The 26,514-nt window shown below is 34.0% G+C and overlaps 1 protein-coding gene across 1 annotated transcript in view; it reads left to right on the top strand.

The window, feature by feature from the left end:
- URI1 (URI1 prefoldin like chaperone) overlaps window positions 1–26,514 on the top strand; it is a 66,198-nt gene that overhangs the window by 25,938 nt on the left and 13,746 nt on the right. The window contains exons 3-4 of the mRNA XM_007470930.1: window positions 11,768–11,846; window positions 12,886–13,021. Coding sequence (XP_007470992.1) covers window positions 11,768–11,846; window positions 12,886–13,021 — 215 coding nt within the window. The remainder of the gene's footprint in view (window positions 1–11,767; window positions 11,847–12,885; window positions 13,022–26,514) is intronic.

Consider the following 26,514-nt stretch of genomic DNA (forward strand, 5'->3'; position numbering starts at 1 on the left):
TAGCTCTATTTGGGGGCTATCTTTTATATATGTAGTAGAATAATAATTTGAATCAGTTGTTTTAAAATAATGATGGAAATATGCACAGATACATTTTCCCAAAGTTTGAAAAATCTAATTAAGTGCCTGCATCTCAGAACTTGATTTAGAGACCACACTTTTCTAGAGTGCAGAGAGAAAGCAAGCATATCTATTTTAATGTGCTAATCTATAGTTAATAGGACAATGCTTGGTAAATAACACACTTTCCTGTGTCTTGTGAGGAAAATGCTCAATTTAATGGTGAATAAAATCTTACGAGTTGTCATGAGGTATAGCTGTTGATCTTACAGATATCAAATTACAATATTTCCGTGCTGTGTTTACGAAGATTTTAGTGAGAGAACAACAAGAGCTGTCTTGATTATTGTCTGCAGGGTTATTGCAAAATCATGGTAACTGCCCCTTTAGCGGTGAGATTAAACCTTTGGTTATACACCATCAAGCATATAATATTTTAAATTTATTTTAAGAGGCTTTTTCTTCATGCCTGAGAGATCTCCAAGGAAATAATTTATAGTTAGTGTATATCAAATGTTTTTTGGTTTAAATGCACATAGGCTGCAGGCAGTGGATAAGAGTGAAAATCGGTGCAATCTGTACACATCATTTTATTAAATTCTGACTTTTGGCTTGCAGAAATAATCTAAAACTAAATAATATCCACTTTATAAATAAAAATTCAGGGACTTCATTAATTTTCAATAAATGCAGAGTTGTAGTTGCATCCACTGGTGGTTTAAGTCTGTCAGTATTTCCATAATGGACCATTCGCTTTTCATTTTACATTCAGTCGAGGTTAAAACTTGAAATGTGAGTCCTTGGTCAAGGAATTAACCGTTTTCCCCCTGCTAATTTGGCCAAAGTGATCCATTTTACAAATAATTCCCAAGGGAAGTTTTATTAATGTGGACTTTATTGGTTTTGGTAAGGAATTCACGAAATTAGTAAAAGGTTGATTACTCAGAATAGATACTAATTTACACAAACGTGTGACTAACAACTTGCTTCTGGTTTAAGATTGTTTCCCTACCAGACTGAGAATTCTTTAAGGCTAAGGGACATGTTTTCATCCTTTTATCCACAGCACCTCCTATTGTGTTTGGCACATTATAGGCACTTAATAAATGTTTGAGTAAGTAAAGACCAAATATTTGCTTATTTTTTGTATAACGTTTTTCTAAGTACTATAGCAGTACCCAAATCTGATGAGCTTGACAGACAGAAATGCAACATTTATTTCAGGGCAGGTTCACATGACTCAGTCTCAATTTCCAGTTTTCCATAGCTCTCCAAACTAAAGCAGCTTAGCATATTTACCTTCACATATCTTAAAGTAATATAGTACCTTATCTATACATTAAACAATTAAAATAATTTTTTCCACTTAGAATTTGCTTTTTCCTCTGAATCATTTTCAATATGGCTCAGGAAGCAGACTTTTATGTTTGTTTTTAATGAGGGTCTGATATTGCTAGAATCCAAATGGCCAGTGAATTCACGAATTTATTATATTAAAAAACTGAAACCAAGTGTCTCCAATTCCTCTGAAAGCCAGGAAATTGCTATTAGGGAGCATTGTGGAATTTTGTGATGTTTTTATTATCTTAATTCCACAAACAACGATTGAGTTTCTGCCATATGCCAGTATTATGCTGCTGTTTGGAACTGAAAGACCCTGCCACGGAGAAATTCATAGTTGGGCACTAAACAGGGAAATCACAATAATTTTGTGCTATTTGGTTAGAGATAGGAAGCAAGAACAGAGACTGGAGCTATTTTTAAGGGTGTCTCATGCATTGCTTTTAAAAGCATGTTGCTTTTCACTCTAACCTTTGGCATTAGCATAGTCTAAGATACAATTCATGTACCTAAGTTACCCTTCTTTATGAGTATATACCAGTATAATGAGCAAAATAACATGTTTTTTTAAAAAATGTAGTCTTATGCTAGTGATGTTTATGCTCATTTGTGCAATTTTAAAGGATGCTTTAAGGGATGAGTATGAATATTTTACCTTAAAATTTTTCTTAAGAATGTAGGCCACAAAGTAAAAATATTTGTAGAAATGTAGGAGTAAAAATGATCTGGGGCAATGGAGTCTGACCCCAGAAATCTCTTCCAGAAAATTAATTCAAATCCCAGAACTTTGGTGATCTAAAGACATTTATAGTATTTGTTTAATTAGTAACAGATAAAAAGGAAATGTTTGAGCCTAATAGTTGAGAATTTGTGCATCACTTTTAGAGCTAATGGTGGCTTTCAATTTAATGAAGATTTAAGAAAATTTTTAGGTACAGCTTTTTTTCCTTATATCCTTTTTACTTAACTCAGGAAATAAGGCCTTATAAAATCCACACACTATTTTCTCGTTAAAATGTGGATATACTTCCTAGTGTTTGATCCACTAGGGGCTGATTATTCTGTTTGTAGATTATTTGTAATTTTTAATCTTTTAAATTCTTCTCTAAAGAACATGGGATTTGGAGCCACAGACCTACATTTGAATCCTATCATTTACTAACTTTGTCACCTTGGGTGAATGACTGAGATTTTTAGTTTTCTTCTTGTAAAGTGATGATGATAACTACTTAACTTGAAGGTAAAGTGTTAGGCAATGTCTATAGAACATCCACACTGGCACTCAATAAATATCAATAGTAACTCTGAAATCTTTTTTGAAAAGTTTAACTAATTGTCAGATGAAGAAAGAAGGAAAAACCTCAAAGCTTTGTAAATATTCCTGAATATTTTGTATTCACACCATTATCTTCTTATATCATGATGGAGAGATGGCTTCCTGAGTGGTATTGTTAAAGCTTTATATTAATGTTTTTAAATAACTTTTATTATGAAGAATTTCAAACAAAGGGTGACAGAGTTCTGTACTGAACCCACATGTACCCATCACTCAGATTCAATGATTATCAACTCATGATTGCATCTGAACTGTTTGTTTCCTTTTAAAATAGCCTATCCTACCCTCTACCCCCACCTCCATTTTGACATTACTCTGAAGCATTTCATTTCATCTGGAAATATGTCAGTATATATCCTAAAGACATAGAAGATTGCATATTAGCTGTTTAAATTTTAAATTAAATATTTGAAATTGGGCAGTATATTTATATAGTTCAAACTTTAAGCAGTACAAAAGGATGTAAATGGTATGTAGTTTCCCTCTTACCCTTGTCTTCCAGTTCTCACTTCTCTTCTTGGTAAATGACTGCTCTTTACCAGTTCCCTGCAAATCTTTTCAGAAATTATTTGCACAAGGGTTGTGTGTATGTATGTGTGTGTGTATGTATGTACGTATATGTATGTGTATTCATTCACATATTTATATATATTATGCTCCCACTCTTTGATAAAAATGAAATCACACTGTACACTGTACATTTAATACTCTACTTTGGAGATTGTTTTCAGTCATTAATTAACTCCTATTCTTTATGTTCCCATGAACTTCATTGTGTGTCAAATGTCTGATTTTTAGAGTTACCAAATATTTTTTGGTACTTATTTTTTTAAAATAAATATTCGCCACATGACTGAGAGTATGACTTATACAACTCAAAATACATCCTTGCTAAGCTGTTGTATCCATTATTTATTGTTCTTTAATAAAATTACTCCAAAATGTACTGGCTTAAAACAGCAACCATTTACCTATATATGGTTCTTTGGTTGTGCATATTGGACTGAACTTACCTCTGTTGTTTTCTTCTGATCTTGTTTGGGCTCACTCGTGTGGTTGCAGCCTTTTGGTAACTGGGTTGCCCAAAATGGCCTCGCCCACAAGTCTGGTGGCTAGTGCTTGGCTGTTAGCTGGGCCTCACTCTCCATGTGCTCTTTTATCTTGCTTACTTTACATGATGCCTTTAAGGGCAGCAAGAATGGAAGCTGCAAGGCCACATTCTGTTGGTCAGAGGAACTCATAAAACTAGACCAAATTCAAAAGGTGGGGAAATAGACTCCACATGTTGGTGGGAGGAGTGACAAAAAATTTATGGTCATTTTTAATGCACTATAGATGACTTCTGTTGAACATACCCCACAGAAAAAAGCAGTCTCATCACTTGTGTTGATTTGTGAGAATTAAATGGAATATGGTATCTGATGCCTGGCACATACAAATCATCTGTATGTTAGACACTGTTTGTAATCATAAATTATATGCATATGAATTGTGTAAAAAAAAAAGTCTTGTTTCCTGCAAATTATCTTGAGAGTTTTAAGTAGTAAAGATATCTATGAAATTACCTGAAGCAAACTTAAATGAAAATATAGAAAAAGCTATTTTATATTGCTCAGATGTTTAATTTTTAGAAAGAATAGCTTTAAATTTGGATGTAAAAATTCTGAAGCATGTGAATTTTGAGAGGGGATTGTAAAGCAGATGACATTTTTTATTTTTCAAAGGAAACTGGGAAAAAATAGTATTTAAAAAAAGTAATTAGTTTCTAGCATAGGTTATAGTCAAAGTACATAGTGAGAAATAACCAAGAGAGCATGCCTAAATAGTTAAAAATCACAGGTGAAGATTTGATGATTTTTTTCTTTCTTTCTTTCTTTTTCTTCCTTCCTTTCTTTCTTTCTTTTTCTTTCTTTCCTTCTTTCTTTCTTTCTTTCGTTCTCTCTTTCTCTTTCCTTCCTTCTTTCTTTTTTCTTTTTCTTTCTTTCTTTCTCTTTCTCTCAATCTTTCTTTCTCTCTCTCTCTCCCCCCACCCCCCCTTTTCTTTCTTTCAGTTCCTCTTTGTAGTTAGTCAGTACAAATGGGTGAATATCTATATCTACGTCTGATGTTTTTGAGGGATACCTTGCCCCACAAAAGCACTGAACTATTTTAGAACAATGCTGTGGTTTTGTAGTGTGTTTCTCATGAATTACCTGAAACAGTGTTTTCTTGACTTGCCTTCATATGCTTATATAAAATTTATTTTTTATGCATACTATATGAAATATCGATCTGCATACCTTTAATACTTTAAAAACATTTATTCATGATGATGAGTTCACTCCTCAGTATTAGGTAAGTTTGGCAACCATATTTTTCAGAGTCTTCATTATACTGACCACAAGGTTTTCAGTCACTGTTTTGTACAGGTCCTCTGGCCTTTTATTTTTATGTGTCATAAAATCTTCCAATTTTCTGAAGATTTTACATACTTTTGTTGTTGGGATTTCTGTTGTTATTTATGAAAATGTCTTTAGGGGCAAGGGCAAGAGGCAGGAATCATATATAAAAACCCCCTTCTCTGTCATTCTTCAGGTTTTTTTTTCTGGTGTCATGTTTTAGTACATGGGTTGGGATGTTAAGTAAGTTTTGAAATTTTTGTGTATGATGTTTCAGAGCAAATTAAGATGAAAAAAAAGATTCAAGTTGAATGTTTTAAGAATGATTTTTTAAGAAACAAAATATTAAGTTTAAAATTTTTTATTCTGAATATAAAATGAATACGTATTTACTGAAAGGTAGAAATAAAAGAATAAAGATAAACTTACTCATAATTCTGAAGAGAAGCTAATTCTCTCCCTCTCGCTTTTTAAGACATTTTGTTTTATTCCCTTCAGCTTCTTAATTCTTGTTTGTGTCACTGTGGTCAAATTGTAAATGCTTAGGGTTTTTTTCTTTTCTTTTTTAAAAGAGTTAATTATTTTTAAACTGTAATTAGAATTTGTTAACTTCTAGGAGTCCCCTCCTAGAATAAAACCTTTGTATCATGTTTTTGGAAAAACCACACTAGTTTAATACTTAAAGCATTTCTGAAAATAAAAGGCAAATTATATGTTATAGGGGAATTTTTTTCCCCCAAAGAGTTTAAGCTATTATATATATAAAAAAAAAATCCCTAATGACATCTCATCATTTAGAACATAGTCTTTGAATGTATTTCCAGTGTCTGTATATTTTGGTTCACAGTTTCTCACAGTCAGCTTAAGTCCAGTGAGTATTTCGATATATCTGATTGAGGCTACACCTCAATGTGATTTGGATACCTCATGATTTTTCATCTTTGTCTTAACCGTATTAGTTTTGAAAACTAAATTTCTTTGCACTCTGATTTTTTTCGGTTTTCGTTCATTTTTATTTATTTTATAAAATGAGAGCAGCATGCAATAAAACTTTCAAGCACAGAGCACTGAGGATGAAGGGTAAATATTGCAACAACAATGCTTGACTGAGAGGTGTATCATTCAGTGATAATCTAGAGTTCATGCTCTTGTTTTGAGATACAAAAGTCTAAATTCTGATGTACTAAAGACAAAAGGAGGTGTGGCTATCAGTGTATGACTAAGGAAAATGTAAGCTGTAAAAAAATTAGGCATGTTTACAGTTTAACTTTTTTACTATTTTGAACTCATGACCAAATTGGTGATAGTTTTCCCATTTTTCTTTTTATTTAAATCAAGCAAGTCATAGATAATTTTGAGGATTTTATGTATTTGGTGCGTTCAAAGCCAGGATTGCTATTTTTTTCCTCATGTAAGACCTCTTGAAAGAAACAGTAACCTCAAGGGATCTATAAGTGGACTTCTATTGAAATTTATGCAAAATATAGGGCCTTTTTCTCAGGAAAAGATATAGAGTTTTTATCAGTTTTTTATAGGTATCAGTGACCATAAAGGGTTATGAACAACAAACAAAAGTTTCCTTTTTTTCTAAAGTATAGAAAACAAGAAATTGAAATGATAAAACTTATAAATTATGTTTAGATTTAAGTAGAAACTGGCACAAACATTCAAAGCTTAAGTCAATTATAAATTATCACATCTAACGTCATCTTTTCTTAAAAGTCTCTCCTGATGTGTTACAGAAATAATGTATTAGTTGTAGAAAATTTGGAAAATAAAGAAAATAAAAATTGCCTATAAACTCATCACCTAAAGCTAAGACTTAGGCACTTAGAGGGCATTTCTTTCACACTTAGAGTAATGTGTTTTTATATAACTTTTAAACTTTCTTACGTTGAATTCACATCTCATTCTATCCTCAGCAAAAGAATACTGATGAATAAGCAGGTACTAATGATAACTGACAAGTGTGAAGTTACATGTGCATGGTTGTTGGTGGAGGGCACAAATTCCTGTCTCCCACCTTTGCTGTGTAAAGTTTTCTGATAGACTTATAAAATATAAAGAACATGGATTATTTCATCAGCATCTTCTGATATGTTTCCTAGGTATGAGTTGAGAAAAAGGAATATGCGACCATATTGCCTGAATTTTGAATACTATCATTTATCTTGGTAGTATTTTATTTTGCCATGACCATTTTTTTAAAATGCTATTGATTTAATACAGATACATTTAAATTGTTAAAAGTGTTCCCCTTCCCATCAGATTGCAGAAGGCACAACAATGTAGATCCGTCTTTCAAGAATGTTTTTATTGCTTACTATAACCTTGATAATTTATGCTGTTTAAGAGGATACTTTAAAAAAATCAGTAATTCCTTTCTTTAGAAACGAGAAGATTTCTCTCTTCACAATGCCCGAATTCAGTATTCCTCTATTTTCTTAATATTTGAGGTAAAAACCGAGGCATCCGTCAAGCCAGTGGATCAGTAACAGAAAAGCATTGCAAAAAAAAAAAAGACATGCTATATTTGAGTGATGATCCCTGCAGCATATGGCATAAGGCTTGGTTGCAGAGCAGGCACTCAATAAATGGTGAATTGAAGTGAAACAAAGGTTTCTTGGATGCTTAATGGGACATTCTAGAGTGGGTATGATGGACTAAAAATCATTTTTAAAGAAGATTGTATATTTATTCATATATATTCCAAAATCTTTGGGTTTTATAATTTCTTAAATTAAAAACTTAAAAGCATTAACTCTGCCCCAGATCAGCCCAAATATTAACACTAATGTAAAGCCCTTTCCCATTTTTCCCTTTAAGCATCTCTTCGTGTTTTCTGCTTTTTTGTTTAGGATATTAGGTAAAGAGAATGATAGAGAAGATTTTTTAAAAATGGGCTTAATGTCTATTTTCTGCCTATTCCAACTTCATACATTAAAGTGAAAATTAACAAAATTTTATTTCAGTGATTTGTTTTATTTTCCTTTTTTATTATTGAAAGCTGGAAATTGGAGTCTTTAATCACTTGTCTCAACAAAGGGATGTAGAACTTTTGCTTTTGCTTTACAAAGATTTTCTTTTATCTGGTGCATTTAAGAAGCGGATTAAAAATAAGGAGTTCCTCTCATATTTCTCCCATCTCCTTTTAGATATTCTATTATGAAAATCTTCAAACATACAGAAAAATTGAAAGAATTAAATAGATGAACCTTGATCACTTATCTATCCATACCTCAACCCTTAATCCATTTTTTTTATGATGCATTTCACAGTAAATTGTGGACATCTGCATACTTCACCTATAAGTACTTGAGCATACACATCATTTAACTTACTGTCTCTCATACTTTTTTTTTTTTTTTTTTTTTTGCGGTACGCGGGCCTCTCACTGTTGTGGCGTCTCCCGTTGTGGAGCACAGGCTCCGGACGCGCAGGCTCAGCCGCCATGGCTCACAGGCCCAGCCGCTCCGCTGCATGTGGGATCTTCCCCGACCGGGGCACGAACCCGTGTCCCCTGCATCGGCAGGCAGACTCTCAACCAGGGAAGCCCTCTCATACTTTTTATAACCTTATGAAAATAAGGTATCTCTCATGAGATCTGTCCTTGTCTTCATCCTTAAGGTTAAGGCTAGTTTGTAGTTATGTCCTTTTTTTTGCTGCTGCTTTTTAATAACAATAGATGCTTCTCAGGAAGCTTTTATTATATTATAGCACATGATTAGCAAGACTCAAAAGAAGATTATAAAAGTTTCTTATATGCCTTATAGCAGTGCTTTAGTTCTTATTTTCTATAAGGAACGTTGCATGAGGATGTCTGATGCAAATTAAATCTTATTTATTGGATAATTCTTTTAAATTAAGAATTGAAGGCTGAACCTAATCTGTAAGGATCAGATATGGTGAAGCCAAACAAAGAGGTCTATATAGAATAAATAAGTAGGCTTGAGAGGTTTATCCTAACTATATCTGGGTTTTATTTTCTATCTGAAAAAAAATTATTTTAAGCAGTCCCTTCTTTGACTACATATTTTACAGTCTCCAAAAATTTAGTTATATATTTCTCAGTGGTAAAATAGAAAAAAGTCTATTCAATTTTGGTACAAATAAAGATAGGTACAACCATCCATAACACATTAGTTCTTAGAATCATTTTTGTGTTTTCTGTTTTATAGGCTTTGTGATCTTTAATGGGATTATTTAAGCCATAAGTATGAGAGGGACTATTTGGAGATAACTGTTTGACCAGGCACTTGATGCTGGATATTTCCCCTAGTGGGAATTTCAGGGAGAGAGTTCCTCAAGCCATAATTTCTCCCAGAGACACTGCTCGACTCCTACTTGCCTCCCTTCAAAAAGGATTTCTGCATGAGCTGCTTTTTAAATTATCTTCTCCTTTCTTTTTGTATTTTTAGAAAACAATTCAAAATTTAGAAATAGCAACTCCAGTCTTAAACTGTTCTCCAATATGTCCACATTTTTGTTCTAGAGAGAATTATTGATAAGTTTAAAACTGAATATACGTACTTTGGAATAATGATATTGATCTCTTGTAGCACCTTGATTGAACCTACTGTTCTTTTAATATATAAAAGAGATGTTTTGTTAAAAGTCCCCCCCTTTTCAGGTGTATTTACCAGAATAGTATATATTGAATGCTAACTTGAATACTAGCTGTTTAACAATTGTAGGAACATTTAGACATCTAAGCATTTGCAAAATTACTTATCTAAAACTGCTAGTGTTTGTAGATTTAATATTGAGTTCACTGTATGCAGGTATTGTGTCACATCAGATCTTTATGGACAGTATCCCATTTATTACTTGCACCAATCCTGTTTCCAAAAGCTTCCTGAATTGTTACATTTAGCTATACTTTTAGCAGTAAGTTGTGCTATTTTGTATCAAATTGAATGAATTTGACAAAGTAGAATTATTTTAGTGGGTAATATAGTCTTTCTTTAAAATTTTAGAATTGGTGTTTTTTTGATACTTCATGGAAAAAGGGTCATTGGATGCTCAATGTAGGTGTTCTGCTGGGCAGGGTGTTACACCGTTTATATTTAGTCCTCTTTGAATCTGTGCGATAGTTCGGCATTATTCCAATTTTACCATTGAAGATACTAAGACTAGGGTTAATTTGTTTATGTTAAGTGGTGAATCTGGGATTGACCCTCTGACTTCAAAGCCATGTTCTTTCTGGTATATAGCCCTGTTCATGAAGTTTCCTAACATTTTATTCATATAAAAATGTATCCAGAAGGATCATTTTTGCCTTAAACAAATAAAGACATTTTATGTTTATTTATAAAAAGGATTCGAGAAGAAATTTTTTAAAAAGCACTAGAACATTAGAAAATGAAAAGCCTTGCTTGAAAGAATACAGGTCAGAAGACCATGTTAAGGTCATTGCTTATTGCTTACCTCTTCTTGATAGAGTAGATCTAAATTCTCTTAAACGTGTGGTTTTTTCCATTTTCCTTCTGTTTTCTCTTTGTAAGAGGAAAATGTTGATAAGTGACATTTACTGCAGGAATATTTTAGGATGAATGACAATATATATGTGAAATTCCTTGATATTTTTAAGACTAAATGGGATGATTTTTATTATGTTACTGTTGCTTTAGGGAAGCTAAAGAATAAACTGAAACCAATTCCATGGTTTTTATAAAGCAGCCATTTTTATTATCTGGAGAGTGATTATGCTGCAATTTATTCTAATTTTAATTCAACAATATCTACATGTTCTTTTAAATTACTTGCTGAAATGATGAGTTTTTTGTTTTTGTTATTTTTAAAAATTGAGACCACCACCCGACTGCTTTAAAAAATTTCAGTGCTCTGGTTTTGCTTGCAGCCTGCAGCCTAGCAGGCAACCCTTAGGAAACCTCATATCCAGAGGTTTGATAAGAGGTATCTCATTGTAGGGCTATTCAGTTCCAGCAGGTGTGAGAACTGAGTAGGGTTCACATTGTGGAAACATATGACCATTTCTGCTCCTACAGAATTACATCCTTTAGTGGTTTGAAATTACTTTATTTGGGTAGCTCTGTTTAGATAAAACATGGAACAGACACCAAGGCCCAATCGAAATGCTTTTTATATTACCTCTACCTAATTTCTTTTAGCCCCTGATTGATTGTCTCTCACCTTAATAACATTAGTATGAATAACTGAAGGGTTGATGACTCTGCCACATTTTTCAACCTAAAGTTTTCCGAGGAGAACTGAAGCATCTGATCATATTTTGTGTTCATGATTTCTATTCCAAAACCAGTGTTTATTCACTCAAAATCTTTTACCAACTCTTCTTCCTTCATCTTGAGCCCGTGTCCCTCCAAACTCACTGTCTCACTTAATTTCCAAATTTTATTTAACTCAGATGATCCTCTACCTTAGGAAACACTAATTCTCAAGATGTGTGTGTCCTACATCTAAAAGCTAATGTCCCTGAGAGTCTTAATTCTTTGATAAATGTATGGTGGAATAATGCTGTTGCTAAATTTTGTAAAAACACGATTTTAGAATTAAAAAATACTTTAAATTGCTAAAATTAGGTGTTTGATTAGCTTGTCTTATTATACATAGCCTACTTGAGGAATTGTTAATTTGTGTATTAATTTAGTATTTGGTATTTTTTTGTCAACAGGAAGAAAGTAGATAATGACTATAATGCCCTTGAAGAAAGACTCAGTACCTTGCCTGATAAGTTGTCTTATAATATCATGGTATGTTTGGTGTGTTTCTTTTAAAGTAATATGTTGTTTCTTGTAAAGATATTAACTGTGTAGAGTAAAAAGATGTTTCTTTGCTTTATGTGTATTGATTCACAAATTGCCTCCCTGATGGCCTCAATCAGACTACCATAGCAAGGGAGGTTTGTTTTTGCTTTACTTTATAATAATACACTAATTGTAGTAATAGTTGGTATGTACTTTGCCTTTTTTCAGATTTATATTAAATTATCACGTTATGATGGCATAAATGTTAGCTTAAAATTTGACATATTTGGTATGCAAATTTACTATGTTAGAAAACTAATTACAACAGAAATATGGCATGTAGTCATTTCCTGTTAGCCAGAGCAGGAATAGACCATAATGTTGTGTAGTTCACAGAATTAAACCCTAGAACATTGATTTTATATAAAAAGGTGCTGCTGATTTTTGTTTTGCATGATGTTTCATATCGACATAGCAGTCTATTCGTGAGCCCTGAATTAGATTCTTTCATTGCATATTCTTTTTCATGAAGACTGTGTTAATTAAATTAGCCCAAATATTTGAAAATGTATTGTTCTTTATTATACCAGCTCGAATATTTCGTAAATTTTGTAAACCCTTTAAAGCTGTGTATTTGTTAATTCCTGTTTCACTCAAAAAAGAGACTGTTTTCTCAGAAATAATTTTCAGTTTTTAAAAATCAAAGTTATTCTTTATTAACGTTTTATTTCTAGTTTGCTTTCATTTAGATTTATGAATGAGCAAAAAATATAAACATTCGGAAGCAACACTGATTTCTCTGAAAGCTATATGTAAATATGCTCTTTTCTTGTTTTAATGTTGATTTATTAACCTAAAACAATTTTCTGTAGGTTTTCCTAGTGAAATTTTAATATGTTAAATTTCCATGAAATTGACATTTTATTTTTCCTAGTGTAGAGATAAAAAGGACCTTCACACAGAGCTTTTAATGCTGCTTTATAAAATGTAGTTCTTACTGTTTTTAATTTTTTTGCCCCCCCTCCCCTTTTTTTTTAAACAATAGGTACCATTTGGCCCCTTTGCCTTCATGCCAGGAAAACTTGTCCATACTAATGAAGTCACTGTTTTACTTGGGGACAATTGGTTTGCAAAATGTTCAGCAAAGCAGGCTGTGGGCTTAGTTGAGCACCGGAAAGAACGTATGTACCAATTATAAATGATGTTTCTTTGCTGGATGTGTATTGGTTCACAGAGTGCCACGCTGATGGACTGTTTGCTATTAAAAGTACCTTCCATTGATTTATTAGATAAATATAACAAATATCCAGGCTATTTGTGATACTTTCGAATTGGAGGTAGTTTGAGCAGATCCAGCGTTTGAGAATGTGGTCTGGAGAATGGAACATCTGCTTGGAAATGTCACCCACATTAGTATGTTTTCAGAAATTACCAGGTGTAAAAGTTATCACATATGGTTTTGTAGGTAGAAGTTGGATAGGTATAAGAATTGGGGTCATTTGATATTTTATAATTAGTTTGTTTTAGATGCTTTTCGTAGACTTACTTCCGCTTTTTAATACTTTAGCACAGAGAAGGAATTTACTTCCTTCTCCTTCTTCTTATTGAACTAAGATAAATACCTATTTGCAAAAGTAGAAACAGTTCTTAACCATGCGTTTTGGTTTGGAAGAGGTCACATTTCCATTTTACAGAAGAAAAGGCCAGGTGGGATGCTACCTAAAATGTCACCCTTAAACTTAGGTGATTTGAGGTTTCTGCCTCATTTTATTGAGGTGGTTCTAGTTTTCTTTATCTGTGATATTGTTTATTGATTTATACATATCCATACACACATGTTGTGTAGTTGGATGGGTTGGCTTGGGTGCTAGCTTAGTTGCATTTTAAAATTAGGTTTATTTAATATCTAATCTATGTTCTTATTTCTGTAATAGCATACTTAAACTCATAGTATAATATCACCCCTACCTGATTTTTAGCCTTCTAGTTAAATATGCGTCTGAAAATAAATTTTTGAGGCTCCTTCTGTATAAATGAGGTCATGTAGATAGAAAGCAGCTGAGTTTTCTAAAGCTGAAATTATTTCACTTATACATGAGTGGGTACTAGTTGGAGAACTCATTTACTCAGTGAAAATTCTGGAATCTATATTTGGAGACTCTAATTGCAAATCAACTCCTATAAGTTTATAATTGATATATATTTTGATCTTTTGTGCCACTAATCAGAATCTTATTGTTTGGCTTGTGTATAATTTCTGGCGAAGATAATTCTTTTGGCATTACTACATTAAAGTAAGTCATGTATATTAGAGCAAAGAGAATGGGCATAATTCTTTAAAGGCCTTTCTTAATGGTGAAGGCTTTCTTTATCTACTGGGGTAACTCTGCCGATATGAAATCAGTTCATAGTCTTTTGAAGTTTGTTCACTTTGATTTTCATATGGATATTTCAGCAAAGAAATCTTTAGAATCAATTTGACTTATATTAATGGAAGAATACTTCTAATAGAATAGAACAGAACTCTAGAATAGCAAAATATTTTTTGGTAAATCACTTTCCAGTGTTAAATACAGTTTTAGGAAATGACCAAAACAATGACTTTTGGGGTCAATATTTATCTAAAATAATTTTCAGAATACATAAATAATAAATTATGTTTGAGAATCTATTTTGGTAAATGAATTCTAAAAAGTTGTTGTCACACAGTTTTATAATAATTTTATAATTGAAGAAATTGTTCAGGCATATTATTGTACTTAACATTTATTAAGAAAAGATACTTTATTTTTCTTAAGGCAGAAGAAATAAAGCAGGTTAAACATACCTACCTCAGTGTCAACAGAGTAATTGGGGAAGGTTGAAGGGAGGTCACTGCATGTTTAAAAAGTAATCAAAATACAGGGCAAAATGGATTTAACACAACAATAAAAGGATTCAGAGGCTGTGACTCAGAGGAAGATCATTTGTAAGAGGAAGATGGCAAGCTCAGTGTCCTACCCTTTTGCTAACATCTGGCATTTTGCCATTTAACATGAATATGACCAGCATTTTAAAGTTTTTTATTTTTTAAAATTATCAGAGCAAAGTTGACTTTTTATTTGGTATACAGTTCTATGAGTTACAACACTTGTAAAGATTTGTTTCACCGGCACCACAATCAGGAAACAGAATAGGATACAGGATATACCTTAGTTAGGACATGGGACCACACCAAAAACTCTCTCAATGTTTCCCTTTTGTGGTCACACCCTACCTCTACCCCTAAAGACCTGACAACCACTGATCTATCACCTTTTCTAGAATGTCATATAAGTGGAAACATGCACTAGGTAACCTTCTGAGACTTCTTTCACTCACCGTAATGCCTCATCTAGGTTGTTCTGTGTATGAAAAGGTTCATTCCTTTTTATTGCTGAGTAGTGTTCCATTACATGCATGTACCACAGGTTTTCTATTTATCTATTGAAGGACATTTGAGTTTGCTTCCAGTGTTTTGGCATTTACAAACAGAGTTGCTATAAACCTTTTTGTACAGGTTTTTATGTGACCATAAATTTTCTTTGCTGTTGAGAAATACCTGTTGTTTTCTTTTAGTGTCTTCGTCTGGCTGGCCTCATAGAAAGTATTCCTTCCTTTTCACTGTTTTGAAAGAGTTTAAGAATTGGTGTTAATTCTTCTTTGTTTGGTAGAATTCATCTGTGAAGCCATCTGTTCTGGGCTTTTTTTTTTTTTTTGGCTGTGTTGGGTCTTCGTTGTGGGCTCTTCATTGTGGCATGTGGGCTTCTCTAGTTGCATTGTGCAGGCTCTAGAGCATGGGGGCTCAGTAGTTGCGGCATGTGGGCTTAGTTGCGGTATGTGGGATCTTAGTTCCCCGACCAGGGATTGAACCCAGGCCCCCTGCATTGGGAGTGTGGAGTCTTAACCACTGGACCACCGGGGAAGTCTCTGTTCTGGGCTTTTCATTGTTGGGAGGTTTTTGATTATTGATTCAATCTCCTTACTTGTTCTAGGTCTACTCAGATTTTCTGTTTCTTCTCATTTCAGTTTTAGTAGTCCATATGTTTCTAGGAATTTGTCTATCTAGGTTATTCAGTTTGTTGGCATTCAGCTGTTCACAGTATTCCTTTATAATCCTGTTTCTGTAAAATAAGTAGTATTGTCTCACTTTTCTTTTTGTTTTTTTAAATTTAGCTTTTTATTTAAGATTCTGCTTTTTATTCTTCCTCCTGCAGGTTTACTGCATATTTCATTTCAGGTTCTGTATGTGATTATTAAGGCATCTCTACTTTTATTTCTGGTTTTAGTGACTTGAGTCTCTCTTTTTCTTAGTCAGTCTAGGTAAAGACTTGTCAGTTTTGTTCATCTTCTCAAAGAACCAGCTTTTATTTTTGATTTTTCTCTGTTGTTTTTCCATTCTCTATTTTGTTTATTTCTACTCTAATCTTCGTTATTCCTTCCTTCTGCTTGCTTTGGATATAGTTTATTATTCTTTTTCAAGTTTCTTAAAGCATACAGTTAGGTTATGATTTGAGATCTTTTTTTAAATGTAGTTGTTTACAGGTATAAATCTCTCTCAGCATTGCTTTCTCTGTGTCCTATAAATTTTAGTGTATTGTGTTTTCATTTTTGTTGGTCTCAAGGTATTTTCTAATTTGCTTTGTGATTTCTACTTTGACCCATTACTTAATTCAGTGTTTTGTTAAATTTCCATGTGTTTGTGAATTTTTCAGTTTGCCTTCTGTTGTTGGTTTCTGATTTCATTCCATTTTGATTGGAAAAAATACTTTGTGTGGTTTCAATCTTGTGAAAATTTTTAAAGACTTGTTTTTTGACCTATCACATGCTCTTTCTTGGACAATGTTCCATGTTTCCCTTAGAAGAATACGTATTCTGCTCCTGTTGGGTGGAATGTTCTGTGTGTATCTGTTAGGTCTAGTTGTTCTATAGTGCTGTCAAAGTCCTCTTTCCTTAATCGTTCTCCTTTCTGGTTCTTCTGTCCTTTATTGTACGTGGGGTATTGACATCTCCAATTCTTACTGCAGAACTGCTTGAATTGTGTCAATTTTTGCTTCATATATTTGAGGCTCTGTTGTTAGGTGTGTGTATTTTTATAATTTTATTCTTTATTTTAAAATTTCATTAAAGTATAGATGATCTACAGTGTTGCCTTAATTTTTATTGTACAGCAGTGTGATTCAGTTATACATATATATTCTTTTTCATATTCTTTTCCATTATGGTTTATCACAGGATATTGAATATAGGTCCCTGTGCTATACAGTAGGACCTTGTTGTTTATCCATCCTGTGTATAATATTGGGTTGGCCAAAAAGTTCGTTTGAGTTTTTCTGTAACATCTTACGGGAAAACCCGAATGAACTTTTTGGCCAACTCAGTAGTTTGCATCTGCAATCCCAAATTCCCAATCCTTCCCTCCCCAACTCCCCTCCCCCTTGACAACCACAACTTTGTTCTCTGTATCTGTGATTCTGTTTTGTACCTATGTTCATGTATGTCGTATTTTAGATTCCACATGTAAGTGATATCATATGGTATTTGTTGTTCTCTCTCTGACTTACTTCGCTTAGTATGATAATCTCTTGGTCCATCTGTGTTGCTACAAATGGCATTATTTCATTCTTTTTTATGGCTGAGTAATATTCCATTGTATGTATATACCACATCTTTATCCATTCATCTGTCAATGGACATTTAGGTTGTTTCCACGTCTTGGCTATTGTAAATAGTGATGCTATGAATATAGAGGTGCATGTATCTTTTCGAATTTTAGTTTTGTCTGAATATATATGTCCAGGAGTGGGATTGCTGGATCATATAGCAACTCTATTTTTAGTTTTTTGAGGAACCTCCATACTGTTTTTTCCATAGTGGCTGCACCAATTTACATTCCCTCCAACAGTGTGGGAGTGTTCCTTTTTCTCCACACCCCCTTCAGTGTTGTTGTTTGTAGACTTTTTGATGTTTGCCATTCTGACCGGTGTGAGGTGGTACATCATTGTCGTTTTGATTTGCATTTCTCTAATAATTAGCGATGATGAGCATCTTTTCACGTGCCTATTGGCTATCAGTATCTCTTCTTTGGAGAAATGTCTACTTAGGTCTTCAGCCCATTTTTTGATTGGGTTGTTTGTTTTTTTGTTATTGAGTCATATGAGCTGGTTATATATTTTGGAAATTAAGCTCTTGTCAGTCGCATCATTTACAAATGTTTTCTCCCAGTCCGTAGGTTGTCTTTTTGTTTTGTTTATGGTTTCCTTTGCTGTGCAAAAGCTTCTAAGATTAGGTCCCATTTGTTTATTTTTGCTTTTATTTCTGTTGCCTTGGGAGACTGACCTAAGAAAACATTGTTACGATTTATGTCAGGGAATGTTTGCCTATGTTCTCTTCTAGGAGTTTTATGGTGTCATGTTTTGTATTTAAGTCTTTAAGCCATTTTGAGTCTAGTTTTGTGTATGGTGTGAGAGTGTGTTCTAACTTTATTGATTTGCATGCAGCTGTGTAACTTTCCCAGCACCACTTGCTGAAGAGACTGTCTTTTCCCCACTGTATATTCTTGACTCTTTTGTCGAAGATTGACCATACGTCTGTGGGTTTATTTCTCGGCTATTTTGTCCATTGAACCATATGTCTTTTTTTGTGCCAGTACCACGCTGTTTTGACTATTGTAGCTTTGCAGTATTTTTGTTTTGTTTTTGTTTTTGTTTTTTTTTTTGCAGTACGCGGGCCTCTCACTGTTGTGGCCTCTCCCGTTGCAGAGCACAGGCTTTGGACGTGCAGGCTCAGCGGCCATGGCTCACGGGCCCAGCCACTCCATGGCATGTGGGATCTTCCCAGACCAGGGCATGAACCTGTGTCCCCTGCATCGGCAGGTGGACTCTCAACCACTGTGGCACCAGGGAAGCCCAGCTTTGCAGTATTGTTTGAATTCTGGAAGGGTTATGCCTCCTGCTTTGTTCTTTTTCCTCAGGATTGCTTTGGCAATTCTGCATCTTTTATGATTCCATATAAAATTTAGGATTATTTGTTCTAGTTCTGTGAAAAGCATCATGGGTAGTTTGATGGGGATTGCATTAAATCTTGCTTTGGGTAGCATGGCCATTTTAACAATATTAATTCTTCCAATCCAAGAGCATGGGTTATCTTTCCATTTCTTTGGGGTTATCTTTTCATTTCTTTGGAACCATCTTCAGCTTCCTTTATTAATGTTCTCAGCATACAAGGCTTTTACCTCCTTGGTGAGGTTTATTTCTCAGTATATAATTGTATTCTTGATAGATTGAACCTTTTATCAATATAAAATACCCCTTGTCTGTTGTAACCTTTTTGACTTACTTTGTCTCATATTAGTGTAGCCACTCCAGTTCTTTCTTGTTACTCTTTGCATGGAATATCTTTTCCATCCTTTTGCTTTCAACCTATGTGTGTCCTGAGAAGTAAAGTGAATCTCTTTTTGACAGCATATAGTTGGATCTTGTTTTTTTTTTTTTCCCCCCCCATCCATTCTCCTAATCTGTGCCTTCCTACTTTAATACATTTACATTTATAGTAACTATTTATAGGGCATTGCCATTTTATTATATTTTGGTATGTCTTATAGCTTTTGTACCTCATTTCCTTCATTCTGCCTTCTTTTGCGTTTAGTTGATTTTTTTTGTAGTGAAGTGTTTTGATTCCCTCCTCATTATTGATAGTTTATAGGTATTTTGATTGTGGTTACCATGGAGATTACTTACAACATCCTAAGGTTATAGCAGTGTATTTTGAACTGATTCCAGCTTAACTTCAATCACTTAGAAAAAAAGCTATTTTTTATAGCTCTGTTCCCCCCTTTATATTATTGATGTCACAGATTATATCTTTATATTGTATACCGATTAACATAGATTTGTAATGATTTTTTATGCATTTCTCTTTTACATCCTGTAGCAAATAAAAAGTGGAGTTACAAACCATGACAGTAATACTATTTTAAATTTTTGCCCACGTTTACCTTACCAGAGATCTTTACATGTTCATATGGATTCTAGTTATTGTCTAGTGGCCTTTCATTTCAACCTAAAGAATTCCCTTTAGTTTTTCTTGTAGGGCAGGTGTAATGATAAGGAACTCCTTTAACTTCTGTTTACCTGGAAATGTCTTAATTTATCCTTCATGTCTGAAGGACAGTTTTTAATCTCTCAGTACTTTAAGTATTTTAGCCCACTGGAGTTCTGACTTCCAAGGTTTCTGTTGAGATCTCTGCTGATATTCTCATTGAGAATCCCTTATATGTGATGAGTTTTTTTTCTTGGTGCTTTGAAGATTCTCTTTGTCTTTCAAAAGTTTAATTATGTGTCTTGGTGTAGGTCTAATTGGGTTTATTCTGCCTGGAATTAGTTGAGCTTTTTGGATTTGTATCAATAGATTCGTGTCTGGGCAAATTCAAGAGTTGTTCGGCCATTATTTTTTTAGATAATCTCTTTGCCACCTTCTGTCTCTTCTCCTTTTGCAACTCCCTTAATGCATATATTAATCCACTTGATATGTCCCATAAATCCCTTAGGCTCAGTTCACTTTTCTTCATTCTTTTTCTTTCTGTTCCTTAGGCTTGATAATGTCAAATGTCTGTAATCTTCAAGTTCACTGATTTTTTTCTTCTGCTTGCTCAAATATGTTGTTGACCCTCTAGTGAATTTTTCAATTCAGTTATTATATTTTTCAGCTCCAGAATTTGTGTTTGGGCCCTTTTTATAATTTCTCTTTGTGGGTATTCTCACTTTGTTCATGTATTGTTTTTAAAATTTCCTTTAGTTCTTTGTATTTCCCTTTAGCTTGAGCATAGGAGAGCAGTTGTTTTAAAGTCCTTTTCTAGTACATCTGATGCCTATGTTTCTTCAGGGACAGTTTCTGGAGATTTATTTTGTTATTTTGAATGGTCCATGTTTTCCTGTTTACTGTGTGCTTTTTGATATTTTGATGAAAGTTGGGCATTTGAAAACACAACCACCTCTCCCAGTCTTTGCAGAGTGGTGAGAAGGACCTTCACTCATAAGCTAGGCATTCTTTAAGCCTTTGTATCAACCCAAAGTGAAAAGTTTTGTCTTTTGTGTGTTTTCTGAGCATGTCTTTCCTGGGCCTGTATATGGATTTTTGATTTCCCTATATACATGGCTGCGTTTGAACATTTTACTTCGCCAAAGATTGTCACCTCAACTTCTCTTTGCAGCCTCAGGATGTATTTTGTATGGCTCAACCTCTAATCTCTTGCCCTAGACATCTGCAGAACTGTAGTCCTCCTGCAGCTTTCAACAGCAGTGCCAGCTAATTTCTTCCCCCTGAGGCCTGGTTTAGGTGAGACAGATACCAGTTTTTCAGAGAGCCCCCAGACTGGTTAGAATGTTGCAAATACAGTCTAGTTTGTTCTCTGTGGTTCAAGGCAGGGATCTGGGCTGCCACCTTCTCCAGACCAAAACTGCTCCACACTAGGGAGTGGGTGGGGAAAGGCAAGTAAAAATGCCATGACATTTCCTGCCATTTTGACTGTGGCTTTTTCTTGTTTGGGTGTTTGCATGGGTGTAGACCTTTGACTGTTTTCCAGAGTCCCTCTAAGATATTTTAGTTAGTTTTTGTGTTTTTGATGTTTTTTGGCGAGGCAGGGAAATCTTGAAGCTTCTTAGTGTGTAATTTTGCTCCTTGTTATTTTAAAGGAAGATTTTATTTTCCTTTGAGCATAGGAAACTTCTGAGCAGGTTTGTAGTGAGTAAACGTAGTGAGTGATTAACTGGAGGAAGGAAGGAATGAGAAGATCCTGGAGATGATGAGATTCAAAGCATAGATAGAAAATGTAGCTTTGGAAAATACCGATGAAGAGAAAGAAGCAAGAATAGGTGAAGAATATTTGGGTTGAAGACGTTAGACTAAAATCTTCATAGTAATAAAGTCAAGTTTATTTGTTCAGAAGTAGGAGAGGTTAGGCTCTTGAAGTGCATGTAGACTATGTATTATGGGAAATGTGATATGGCCATCAACAAACTTTTATGATTTATCTTATGAGGCAATATGTGTATTCTTTAGTATCTTCAGTGAGGCATATCTTAAATGCATTGGTATTTTGTTACAGAGTATAAGTTTATGATTTTTGGTTTTATCTTCAGAATAAACATAAATAGCTTTAAAACATCATGTACCTTAAAACATATAATAAAAAAAGTAGTATCCTTCTCTGTCCCTCTCTGCTCCCAGTTCCCATTCCCTAGAGGTATTTCTTTTAGTCTTTAGGCTAATCTTTTGCTTTGCTCTTTTTATGCATATTTCCCAGGTACTTTGCATATTCTGTTTTCTTGATTTTTTTTCCAAATTTTATGTAGTATCTACTAGTTGCCTGCGTATAATTAAAGGGGAACGTTTAGCTCATGTTCTTCTCCCTGTTCCTCAGTCATTTTAATTTTTTTTATTACAATTTTTGTTTAATAAGTTTTCATTCTTAGATATATATTCCATTTCCATTCTTGAACAGCCTTTCATTTGAAGTTTACTGCTTTTTTTTGTTTGTTGCGTAATGTTATGTATCTATCATTAATTCAACCAAACACTTCCATTTTATTCTTAGAGATTTCTTTACTGGAGTCCTTCATATTTGCTCTCATCTTGAATTTCAAAGAATGGCTATCTTCCTAGTGTCTTCCTTTATCACTGTACCATATCTTTGTCTCTTATTTATTCCCATTTCTTGGTTCCTATGGCATCTCCTTTCAAGTTTTAGCTTTTAGTAACTTTCTAGGAAGGTATGTGGGAGATACATTTTTTGAAATTTTGCATGTCTGAAAATATTTTTTATACTCCTGCTTTTTGTAACTAGTCTATTTAGAATTTGAAGTTTAAACAATTTTGAAGGCCTTCTGTCTTATGGTTGCCAGTAAAAAACTGATGCCATTTTCTTTCCTTTGTATGTAACTTGTTTTTTCTCTTTAGAAATTTTAGGTTCCTGTCTTACTCCCCATGATCTGAAATGCCACAGTGATATATACCTTGTGTAGAGTTTTTAAAATTCATTTGCTAGGTGTTTGGTGGGACCTTTCAGTGTGGAGATTCATGTCCTACAATTTTGGGACATTTTTAATATTATTTCTTTGAAAATTTTCTTCTCTTCCATATCTTTATCTTTGTTATAATTTTTTACCTGATTTCTTCTATTTTATGTTTGGAATCATGGGGTGATTTTTTTTTTTTTTAATTTCTTCACATTTTAATTCCAAGGAGCTCTGTTTTTTGTTCATTTATTTGTTTTTCTGTTGTCCTTTGAATGTTTCTTTGGCATAGATACTACTCTTGTTTCGTGGATATAAAAATCTTTTTTTAGGATTTTAGAGTTTTTTCTTTTAGAGTTTTCTTCATGCATTGCCTTTGTTTTTTGTTCCTTTCATATTACTTTTTTTTTTCCTCTCTGGCATTTGTAGTGAAGACTTCAAATATTTGTTGATCATTGGCTAACCGTTCATACTTAAGAGTTAAGCACTGCTAGGAAACTGTGTGGGCAGAGTTTGTTGACTAATAGCTTTTCTGTAGGGAGTTAAAGTTGCAAGATGATTTTTCTCATTAAGGGATTGACAAAAAAAATCAGCAGTTTTGGAGTTAATTAGTATCCTACCAAAGAATTTTCTAATCATCACCTAGTGTTTTGAGAACCAGGCTGGATGTCTCAGGGTTCAGTATGTACACTGGTTTCACCAAGACATTTCCTATTCTCTTCTTGGTTCTTCACCCCTCCCCACAGTCCCTGCAGACCACTCTAGGCTGTAAATCTTTTGCTAAGTCAAGGAGGGAAATTACCTGGCTATGCTTTGGGAGGAGGGGGTTTGGAACCTAATCATTCCATTCAAACCTTGAATCAGATATTTGTTTTTAGTTCACCTTTTTCTTCAGAAATATTTCCAAGAGAGGAGCCTTCTTGAAGTCCTACAACTGCAGCTTTACAACTGCTGCAGTTTCAGCTTTTTCTGTTGTGCAAAGTCAGTTACCAGTTGTCCAGTTTCTAAAACTTGGTTGATATCCTTTGCTATATTCCTTGTCTCCTTTCCCATTATATTTGTCTTTATGCCTTCATAATTTTTTTTCTTAGTTGCTATTTTAATAAGGTATGGGGAAAAAGTAAATTAAGTGCATGAATTCAGTCTGTCTTAAAGCAGAAGTACAGACCTTTGAACTGGTTTAAGGAGAGATCCTATACAGAGGTTTGTGAACATTTCCACCAGGGGGCATGTCCTGTTGAAACTGTTGAAAGAATACCGAAAAATTCCAACACTGCAAAAGGAGAGAGATTGGAATGAAGTGGTTACAAAGGATTCAGAAGAGACTTGTCTTTACAGGCCTGATTCTATTCAGTACATATGAGTATATGGCTAGGTAGAAAGGTTGCTTTTGTGAATGATGTTTGTAACTTTTATTAGGCTTTGCAAATAATTTTTATTACATTTAAAACTTTATTCCTTTCAAATATATATAATGCCATAAGTTGTTAACTAAATGTTTCTAAATATTTGGTCCTACATAGTGAATAGTATATATTTATCTTTAGGTGAAAATGGTTCTACTGAAGTTAAAGAGTTTTTAGATTTTCTTTTCTGGTTTAAAAAGTCTTTAGAACTTGCACTGTTAATTTGCTTTCAATCTCTCCTTTTATTGCTTAGTGCGAAGAATTTCAGGTAGTTCTAGACAAATTATTATAGATTCTGAATTAGTGAAGACTTTAAAATATTAGGTTATGCTTGCTGCAGAAATAACATGCAGCTTGGTTTTGTCAGCTAAACAAGTAATAACTATACCAAATCTATACTTTTGAAATCCTATAAAATTTAACTCCTAATTTTTAGTTACAGTGGTCATTGTTTGAAAACAATCTTTTGTTCTTCTTTCTTCCAAATTATTTATTTCTTTCTCCAATGTTAGTTGTTTTCATTTTTACATTTTTTTTTTTTTTTTTTTTTTGTGGTAGTGGTGGAAGGAACTGCACTACATAAGCCTTTATTGAGGTGGTAGTAAGCTGTGTGGGGGAGGGGAAGCATTACATAGTCCCATGACTAGGTCGCAGTCTTTCAGTGAGCTTATGCCCCTGCACTGTGACCTTCACAAGTACCTCTTAGTTTCACCTCCCACTTCAGGTGAGACAGGATGGCTTCAGGCAGCTAGAGTGACAGGAGTTGGGAATTTACTTTCTCCCAAGTAGGTAGGCTCTGATAAAACCCCAAAGGTTAGGCTCTAGAAAACAAATTATCTTGAGAGGAGTCCGTTTTTGGAAGAACAGATGCTTTGGCATATTTCAAAATAATTACTTTTCCACTTCCCTTGCCTAAAGCCCAAGGGCATTTTTTTTCAAACAACCACTGTAAGAACCTGGTAAAGCTCCAGGAAACAAAAATCACAAAAATGTGAGGCCCCCTTGGAGATTTAAAGTCTCAGATTTGTCCACACTGAGCCTCCAGCACTTTGTGAAATAGTTCAGGATTTTCTACACTGGCACTGGTTCCTCCAGAGCTTTCTGTTCTTGAGTTGGGTTTCTGCTGTGGCATGTTGTGATTCTTTATGTCAGCCTGTATGTCCCTCTAATTTTAGGGACAACAGTTTTCCCTGTGACCTCATTTCTCTGATGAATCTAGAAAGAATTATTAATGTTTCAGTATGCTGAGTTTTTTAATTGTTGTTAGACTAAAGAGAATCCCAAGTTCCTTACATGTCAATTAGAAACTGGAAACACTAGATATCTTTTTATTTTAGAAATAAAACACAATTATAATATAAAGTTTTATGAAAAATTATACTTCAACCATTTTTTACAAGAAAGCTTATATTAAAAATAAGGCAGGAAATAGGTAAAGTTTTTAAATAAACAAAATTAATTTTGTTCTATTTAGAATTTACTAATAACAAATAGTAACAATATAGATAATGAACTTGTATAGTATTTAGTTTAAACTAAGAAATATAATAAATTAGACTTCTAGAATGAGGGAGTGGGGATATTTTTGAATCCTCTGCCTGACAAAACAATGAACAATAACATTGGAAAAACTATCACAACCAATTAGCTCTGAACTTTGGAATTTAACCAAAAGCACAGACAAAACTAGAAAGTCTTCATTCAAGGAAAGTTATACTGGACCATAGTAAGAATAGCAGGGCCTGTGGTATTTTAACTTGGGCTGCACCCATTTCCACTTTCATCACCATGGTTTGATAACTGTGAAAATGGGGAGATCTGTTTTGGAGATCCCTGTAAAGCACCAAACCCAAAATGCTGTCAATATTTTGACAATGTTTCCAAGATATCCCTGAAGAAAATTTATTCTCAGGACCTTGTCACCATTTGACATGACTCAAACCTCACCTCCAAGTAAAGGGATATTTCCTTGTAGTGTTAATAAACTATCACAATAATTGGGGATTTTTTCTTTTGTGGTACCCGGGCCTCTCACTGTTGTGGCCTCTCCCGTTGCGGAGCAACAGGCTCTGGATGCACAGGCTCAGCGGCCATGGCTTATGGGCGCAGTCGCTCCGCGGCATGTGGGGTCTTCCCGGACCACGGCACGAACCTGTGTCCCCTGCATCGGCAGGCGGACTCTCAACCACTGCGCCACCAGGGAAGCCCTCATTTTTACATTTTTTTTTTGACATATGT

Source organism: Lipotes vexillifer, unplaced genomic scaffold (assembly GCF_000442215.2).
Source record: "Lipotes vexillifer unplaced genomic scaffold, Lipotes_vexillifer_v1.1 scaffold182, whole genome shotgun sequence".
Classification (NCBI taxonomy): Eukaryota; Metazoa; Chordata; class Mammalia; order Artiodactyla; family Lipotidae; genus Lipotes; species Lipotes vexillifer.